Here is a 9,035-nt window from a genome sequence, read left to right as displayed (position 1 = left end):
TGAATTCACTAGCAACGAATCATAAATGATTGGAGTTATGAGTTATTATTTTTTCCAAATTTGTCGCCTGGCGTTTGAGTAAATAGTTTAAAACTAAATTTCGTTCCCACTGACGACACTAATAATTCTCCCTATAAGGAATTGTTCACCTGGTAATGAAGTTAGTCAGATTTAGGTAGCTAGTTTCGAGAAGAGACGTTATAAGTTGTTCGTCTGTCTTATTAGGAATGAGTGGCACATGAAAACACTTTGACGTTCAAGTTAGTGAATATCGCATGCTAGAGGCATTTAGATTAGAAAATTGTGTGTACCTTGATTTGACATATATATAGTCCCATATATATAGGGTTTTCTAGGGTTTCTGGAGACCTAGAATCTTCAGATGTAAAATCGTCATCCAAATAGAAAAGTATATGAGTGTAATTCGTTCTATCATTTGATATTTTTTCTTCAATCATTTGTTTGGATCAAGTATCACCATACGACAAGTCAATGTTTGTTCTCGAGTCCTAAAACCTTCCTTTAATTTATCGTTATGTATAAGATATTTTTTCCTTGACATCGTCGTTTTGACGTTACCGGAGTATGACAACACAAAGGCCTTTTATTTTCATTAGATTTCACACTTTTGAGTTTCATGTCTGAAAAAGAGTAAAACGTATGGTAATTTTAATAACATTTTTTCTCTATACGTTATCGTTTATTTTCTCTCTAGATGTCAATGTTTAGAAGGGAGGTGTGTGATTTTTGGAATAATTTTTTTTAACTTATTTAAAATAAAAGGTATTTAGGTTATTAACTGTTTGGAAGAGGGAGGAAGGTATAGATAAAGAGGGGATAAGAACTAAACTTCCCATTAATATTTAAACCAACATCGTCAAGTAATAGATTGGGCATATCACAGCTATAGTGGAGAACTTCTGTAATTTGCCAAAGCTGTGTATAAACTATATAAACTGTATAAACTATCAGTGATACTTGTATATAACTACTAGTCTACTCGTATATATACATATATATTAAGAAGGAAAAGTAGGGTGAAAAAAGTATGACGTATATAAAAGTTCGAACATTCAAAATTTGCCATTTCTTATCAATTTTCTGTGTTCTGCTCATTCACATATACTTCCAAAAAAAACAAACAAGGATGCAAACAGAAGAATGATAATTTTTTAATTACGTACAAGTAAAGAATGTAACAAGAAAATAAAACATTACTTCAACAACGTGGGACAAATTCGAAACAGAACTATACGTGTCCAACTGAATTTATATGTACGTCAATTAAAAATCATGGACACTGAGGATTATTCCCGGGCCCACCATAATAGAAATATGTACCCCATTCGTTACTATAGGAGCTTTGAATATCGTAACAGTTTGTGTTTTCTGCTAGCGTTGAAATGCTTTGCACTGAGCTAAGAGTGTTATCAATGTCCACAATCTCGAGATTGCGAAAGTAGCTCGCTTTTCCGAATCCGTCTTCGGCGAAATGGCCGGAGCCCATTTGGGTGGAGGTGTGTCGGCCGTTGGAGCGCGAGTTCACCACCTCGCCGCCCCATTCCACCATGGTGGCGTGACCGGCGAGATGTGTGAATAGCTCTGCTGGCCAATATCCTACCAATGTGTTGTCGCCGAAACTCATCCACCAGTTTCCTACCTTTGGATCCTAATTCAAATTCACAACAACATAAACATGAAAAAATATTTTTTTTTATGTGAAAAGGATTTTTGCATGTGGAAGAAATATAGACCTTCCAAATGAGGATTGAAATGTCGTATTGGTTGCCGGCATAAGAAGAGACAGGAGAAATTGCAGCACCAATAGCTATCTTGCTATTGGTTTGAATAAAACCAGCACAAAGAAGATTGTAACATCCTGTTGCTTGATAAGAGTCACTCTGCATAAAAGAAAAAGAAAAACTTTCAAGAGTTATAAAGCATCACAAATGTTCCATTTGATTAATGGTAACTAAATTGTAGTTGAAATCAATAACTATAGCTGAAGTTGATTTACTCTTATAATGTCCCCTTTTCTTTCTTTATTTATTTTTAAATGATAGAACATCATTGCATATTAGACTTGTTCATCTAACTTAAACTATGAGAAATAATATAATGATATTTAAAAAAATTAATTCTTATTTTGATAAATAATACACATGATACTCTAGTTTTACTACAATCAATACACAAATTTTAGTGAAAATGGGTAAAAACATTCTTACAAAAATGTAAATACGGTAGTGACTTTAATACAAGAAAGTGTTACAAATAACATGATTTTTTATTTTAATTGTTTTGCAATTAATTTTTTTATTCACCACCTTAAACCTTAAACCGTTAGACATTACTAAAATATAAAGTCAGTTAAAAAAAGTAATTATAAATAACTGTCCAGTAGAAACACGAAATATTGAAAAGTAAAAAAGTTTTGTTTTATATCAATTTATATTGTGATATATAAATCTGATATATTTATACCGAAGGTATAAATTAATCTGGTGCAAACTATTTGTCCCCGCCAAATTTAGGTAAAAATTCGGTGTATCAATTTTTGTTCTCTTCCTAAATTTGATGGTCTTGTTTTTATTTTATTTTTTATTTTTACAAAATGTCTTAAACAAAAGAATAGGTCATCCAAATGATTTTACATAATTCTTCAACATTATAAGTATGTTTCACTTACATATTTTATTTGAATTTTTGAAAATTTTAATCTAATTATAGAAGTTTATGGATGATTTATTTTATGTTATAATTGATAGATATCTTTCTCCTAAACAAAAGTGTTATAATTATCGTTTGTTCTAATACAACAATTGAGCTAAGAGGTATGAGCAATAAATTTGTCATTGGTTATAAGAGAGTGGAAAATTACAAGAACAAGAAAAGTTTGAAGTTACTTGTAGCAGAAGGTTTACGTGTCTTTTTTGGTTGAGATCTATGTCAAGTGGTGGTTGTGGTTGGAACATAAATGTTAGATATGATATTCACAACTATTGTCTAGTTAATTATTTAGACGGTCATGACATACTAGGTCATCCAAAAACCGAAGAAAGACAGTTTGTGAATGACATGACAAAGTACAACATGACGTCGAGATACATAATAAGTACATTGAAAGATAGCAATGATGAGAATCTAACGAGTGTTGGTCATGTATATAGAGTAAGAGCTACATATTAGTCTACTCTTAAGGCTCATCACGGAAATGCCACATTTGTTAAGTTTAATGCACAAATAGAGATATTTATGTTGGACAAGAGGATTCAGATGTGGGTTATATATTTTGTACACATCTTGATTCAATGAAGCTTTTAAAAATGTTTCATCTACTTTTGATCTTTGACTGCACATATAAAACAAAGATATATAGGATACCATTGTTGTGTTATATCAACTAAGTTAGTATTCTATATTGGATTACTTGTAATTTGAAAGGGAGAAAAATTTCTCATGGCCACAAGAAAAGTTGAAGGAGTTGTTCACACCGGAGAAATTATTTCCCAAGGTCATGGTGATTGATTGAGAACTTGTCCTAATGAAATCTATTGAAGTTGTTTTCCATCCTCGATCCACCTCTTATTTATTTTTCATGTTGCGAAAAATATTGGTGTAAAGTGCAAAGAGTTTGCTGAGGTTAATAAACCAGAGCATGTTATAGAAATATGGAATAAGGACATGTATTTAAAGATGATGTTTTAGTATGAGAAATACTTTAACCATTTTGAGCTAGTATGTGCTAATATGTGCGCAAAAGCTGTTATGCAGTCAACACCATGTTAAAGCTGCAACTTAGTGTAACTAAAGTATCATTTCAAAAAAGTATTGTGAACATTGAGCATTAACATAACACACCTTTTTATTTGAGATTTCATGGCTTTATCTCAAGACATTGTAAACATGACTTTGTGAAAGAGTTTGAATGAGTGAAAAGAGTTAGTGTTGACAAAGTTGTATGTCGATCTTTAATTAAGACATCACATAGTCTTTGAGTAAACATCACATTCTTCCCACTTGTATTATATTCGTCTAGATATGTGAGTAGATATAAACTTATTTCAGTTGGTTTTGTCAATAATAGACATTATGTTCAGTTGAAGTTTAAGCCTCATTTCCCATTGTCTCCAACCATTTATCGTTGGAGAGAGAGTTGTAGTGAAGGAGAAAGAGAATGAGAAATAACATATAAGAGAATAGGAAAAAGAAATCAGTGAGTCAATGTGATATTTGCACTGTCTTGAGACGAAGCCATGAAATCTAATAAAAAAGAGTTTTATGTAGATGTTCAATGCTTATAACACTTTTTTGAAATGATATTTTAATTGCACCTAGTTATAACTATAACATGGTTTGACAACTTCCTAGCTTCTGCATAGATATCAATACATACTAGTTAAAAATGTTGCAAGTTTTTCCCATATTCAAACACCCTCTTTGAATACATGAACTTATTCCATATTTTTATTACATGCTATTGTCTATTAACCTTAACAAACTCATTGAATTTTGCACCAACATTTTTCACAACATAGAAAAGACATAAGAGATGAACCAAGGATAGGAAAACAACTTCAATGACATTCATCAGTGTCCATATGAAGTTTAACTCTCTATCATGTTCCAAGTAAACAAACTCAATTGAGAATGTCAACTCAGTTGACATAATACCAAAAATCTAATGTCAACTCAGTTTACATGCAGTCAAAGATTAAAACTAGATGAAACACATTCAAAAGCTTCACTGAATTATGATGTGTCCAAAATATATCACCTATAACATCCGAGTCCTTCTATTTTCTATTTTCAGGTATAACACAAATACTTATCATTATGAAGTAAACTTAAAAAATGATGCATTTTTCGTGAATGCAACTCTAAGTGTGAATCAATATGTAGCTCTTTCTCTATACACACGCCTGACACTTGTTAGATTCTCAAATTCCTATCTTTCAGTGTACCGATTATGTACATTGACGTCATGTTGTACTTTGTCACTTCATTTACAAACTGCCTTACTTCGGGATTTAGACGTTCTAGTGTGTCATGATCGTCTAAATCTTCAGTTAGACCATGGTTGTGAATATCACATCCAACCTTTATGTTCCAACCACAACTACTTGACTCATAAATTAAGAAAAAAGACACTCAAACCTTCTATTATAAGTAACTTTCGACATTTCTTATTCTTATAATTTCTTCCCCTCTCACAACTAAGAATTAGTCTATCGCTCATGCCCCTTAGCACATTTAATGTATTAGAATGAATGGTAACTACTATAAACTTTTGCCCAATATATTGTGTCCATGATAACATATCTACCTAAAAGAAAAACATCTATCAATTATAATATAAAATGAATTATTCATAGACTTTCATAATTTTATTAAACTAAAGCGTGCAAGTAAAACATAGCTTTGTAGTAGTGAAGAATAATGTAAAATCTTCTAGAGCCACATTGATCTCATATTCATTCATTTAAGATATTTTAACAAAAGAAGCAAAGCCACCAAATTCATGAAAGGAAAAAAAATTGGTGCATTAAAAATGTGTACAAATATGTTTTTTATTTAGATCAAAACTATAGTAATAAATACCTCCTATTCATTTGAGAATTGAGAAAATCCTTTTAATTTATTTTTTAAGATAGTTTTCAAAAATATCTGTAAAAATTTTGAGTTGTAAATTATAAGTGGATTATTATTGAGAATTTAAAAATATATAAGGCATGTAACTTATGGGTGACAAATATAAATAAATCTTGCAATTTAAGATGAAGTGGAGGAAAGAAAAAGAAGAAATCTGACCGTCCAATAAGTGAATAATCTAGGTCTGGTGTCACCATAAAGCTCCGGACTGACCTGACTAGTAGAATAATCAAAATTTTAGAGACTATTTCATCAAATTAATTACTAATATTTTTATAAATCGAATATAATAATATGTGCCGTGTCACAGTAAGTATCACATAGTATAGTCTAATTAATTAATTAATTCATGAAATGTTGGTTGCTTCATTCAAGGAACCAATTGAAAATGAGTGTATTTATATTTATATATACCACCGTCAGATAATAAATATATATATTTTTAAATATTTGTTTGTAACTAGATTAAATAATTGAATTAGAATTTATTAGGAGTACCTGCCATCCAGCTTCAATGCTGTTAAGATCAGGACCATCGAACGATCCAGAAAGAACCCAAATTTGCGAGAGACTAAACTCGTTCATCACTTCAATTGATGGGTCCCACACGCTTATCGATGCTTTTGCACCGTACATCTCTTGTGATGATGATCCAGTGTATGCTATCGCATGCTACACACACCAACAATTTATTTAATTAATTATTAATTTAAATTCATATAATTAGTGCAAAGTCTTCTTCCATCAATAAACTACTACTATTATGATTAAATAAAAACAAAGTTTAAGAGTGTAAGAAAAGATAATATCAGTTGAAGTACGAACAAAGCAATCTTTTTGAATTACAACTGTATGGAGTGTTGAAAAGAAAATTGGCATTTTTTAATTATTATTTTTCTTTTTCAAAAGTTGTTTAATATAATGAGAAGATAACAACTTGAAGCTTAATCAATAATCAAGGGAACAACTTGAATCATTTGATTAGCTAGATAGATAGATCTATCTGTGAAAACAACATTTTATATGATATTTTATACTATTTCAACCCTTGCATACATGATTTAGTTATTATCACCTCTAAATCCTTCATTTTTATTTTTATTTCTTGAATCAAGAACAACTACAATAAATGACAGAAAAAATTTAAACTGCGGTATGTTTAGGCTAATTCAAATCTAAACTTTTTAATTAAGTTGAAAGAGATCTTTACTATATTATTTCATTTAAATGTGTTATAACAATGTATTTGAATTTAATAATTTAATTTATATTATCAATGTAAATATTTTTTCACAAAACAATTTAAGAATATTATACATTATCATTCATAATTTGTTGATAATGTAAAACACAATGTAAATGCATCAAAATTATTCTAAAGTATATTCATGTAACAAAATCAGTAATATTATTCTAAGGAACCATATATGTACCTCATGACCATTGCCGGCGGAGAGTATATCAGGCTCAGGGGCATTACTCCGGCGAGCGACCGGAATTTGTGTCCGTTGTTTCTTACCATAATCATACAAAGACTTTGCCCTCAACACATCATGCACCATACTCCTCCGTATCGGAACAGTCCCCTTAGGACACCTTGTTCCGTTTCGGTGCCACATTTGCCACACATCTCTTCTTACCCTCCCTTTTCCTTCTCCACCCCCCACATTAGTCTCAGTATTGTTATTACTATCACCATTTTGTTCACTCTTCACTTTCATCCCTCTTGGCATCTCACTAGGCATTTTCTGTATTAATAAAAAAAAGTTTTACCAAATGGATTTTATAAAAATGGATTAAATACAATTTACATTAAATATATACTGTATGTAATAATTCAATAGTCAACATGAATTGAAAATAAAAAATAAAGAAATTAAATACTAATTGTACCTGGATCTTGTGATTTTTTAAAAGTGGGTGATCCAAAGCTAATTGTTTTCTTTTGTGGACACAATCTATAAGATCGCCATCTGGGCTCTGAAATTAATTTCATCCAAAACAAAACAAATAAGACATTTAATAAATACATTAATGGCTAATTAACAAAAACATTAAAATCTCAACCACTATAACAAACAGAAACATTAATGACAATAAATAACATTACCTCTATGGTGAGAACAGGAACCTTGTTAATATTTTCCAAGTGGTTATTAATCCTTTCAAGCCTCAAGCTACTGATTTGTTTATACCTTGTGTAATTTTGGATAGTAGATGATGAAGATGATGATGATTCAGCCATGAAATACAAAAAGCACAAATACAAAAATATGATTTTCATGTGCATTACCATGCTCAAAAAACAACAAGTGGAAAGGAAAAAGGTGGAAAATGACTTGTTTTGCCTCTAACTTTCCGTGGTGAAAATATTAATGATAAAGAGGGAAAGGTTGGTGAGATGAATTTATAACAAAGGTGTTGTCTTGTTCATAGATTGTTTTGAGCTTTCAACATCATGAAGATCGTGATTGTGTGCATTTGATTCATGTATTGATGAAGCTCAGCTAGTTATGCAGTTTGAAGAATTAAATTTTTGAGAATGAATAAGGGTGAGTTTGTGTGAGGAAGAGAAATAGAAGAAAGGGTGTGGTTTGAAATTATGAAAGGTAGACCTACCCAACTGAAACAATCACCCTTTTATTGCACTTCTTCAATGTGTATCTGCCACCATACACTTCGCCATTAATACTTCTCAACTCTAATTTTTAGACTTTTAGTTTCTCTTCATTTTTTTATTATTTGTGTGTATATACACACTACCATCCTCTTAATATATATGTCCTATTTTAAAATAAAAAAGTACTTTTTTTTATAGTCTCCAAATGATAACATGAATGTTAAGTAACTAGCAAATGATCATATCATATAGTAAAGTCATATAAAAGCAATTACATAAATATGTTCAACTTAGATTTTTCGCATAATTCAAAATAGGTAGAAGTGTTGATAAAAAAGATATGATAAAGTACGGTCCATATTAGGGTTGAAACCGGCATCTTGTGTCGCTCTCTCTAGCTTTGCTTTCCTTCACAGTCTCTCCATCCTTTTGCTTAACCTTTTTCTTAAACTCTGACGAATTAAATGGCACCCAGTTGGTAGAAGCCTACGCCTTTAACCTTTTGAGTTTTCCACGTGGGGCTGACATACTTTTCAATTTCATTTCAGTGCCTATTTTTTTATGAATGAATGATATTTGAATATTTAAAATCAATAGCTTAAAAGGTGTTTTCTATTTTTATTTTAACTTATATGAGTGTATTTTTTTAAAATTTGTAAAAGTATATATATATATATATATATATATATATATATATATATATATATATATATATATATATATATATATATATATATATATATATATATATATATATATATAT

The 9,035-nt window shown here is 30.3% G+C and overlaps 1 protein-coding gene across 1 annotated transcript; it reads right to left on the bottom strand.

Moving 5' to 3' along the window:
* Positions 1 to 1,038: 1,038 nt before the first annotated feature.
* LOC127095374 (uncharacterized) lies at positions 1,039 to 8,700 on the bottom strand. The gene is made up of 7 exons (XM_051034077.1): positions 7,763 to 8,700; positions 7,546 to 7,632; positions 7,086 to 7,400; positions 6,151 to 6,324; positions 5,812 to 5,865; positions 1,755 to 1,901; positions 1,039 to 1,669 (listed from the first exon to the last, which is right to left on the bottom strand). Exons 1-7 carry the CDS (start codon positions 7,946 to 7,948, stop codon positions 1,292 to 1,294), a joined length of 1,341 nt encoding a protein of 446 aa, XP_050890034.1. The 5' UTR covers positions 7,949 to 8,700; the 3' UTR covers positions 1,039 to 1,291.
* Between the last annotated feature and the right edge of the window lie 335 nt (positions 8,701 to 9,035).

Source organism: Lathyrus oleraceus, chromosome 6, assembly GCF_024323335.1.
Source record: "Lathyrus oleraceus cultivar Zhongwan6 chromosome 6, CAAS_Psat_ZW6_1.0, whole genome shotgun sequence".
Classification (NCBI taxonomy): domain Eukaryota; kingdom Viridiplantae; phylum Streptophyta; class Magnoliopsida; order Fabales; family Fabaceae; genus Lathyrus; species Lathyrus oleraceus.
This window is presented reverse-complemented; position numbering and strand designations above follow the sequence as displayed.

What these genes read in the sequence shown, in the direction of transcription:
- LOC127095374 (XM_051034077.1), bottom strand. Translation starts at nt 7,948, where the DNA reads ATGGTAATGCACATGAAAATCATATTTTTGTATTTGTGCTTTTTGTAT. An exon ending in CCGCCGGCAATGGTCATGAG is followed by an intron (nt 6,325 to 7,085) that starts GTACATATATGG and finishes TGGTGTGTGTAG; the next exon opens with CATGCGATAGCATACACTGG. An exon ending in GATTATTCACTTATTGGACG is followed by an intron (nt 1,902 to 5,811) that starts GTCAGATTTCTT and finishes TCTTTTATGCAG; the next exon opens with AGTGACTCTTATCAAGCAAC.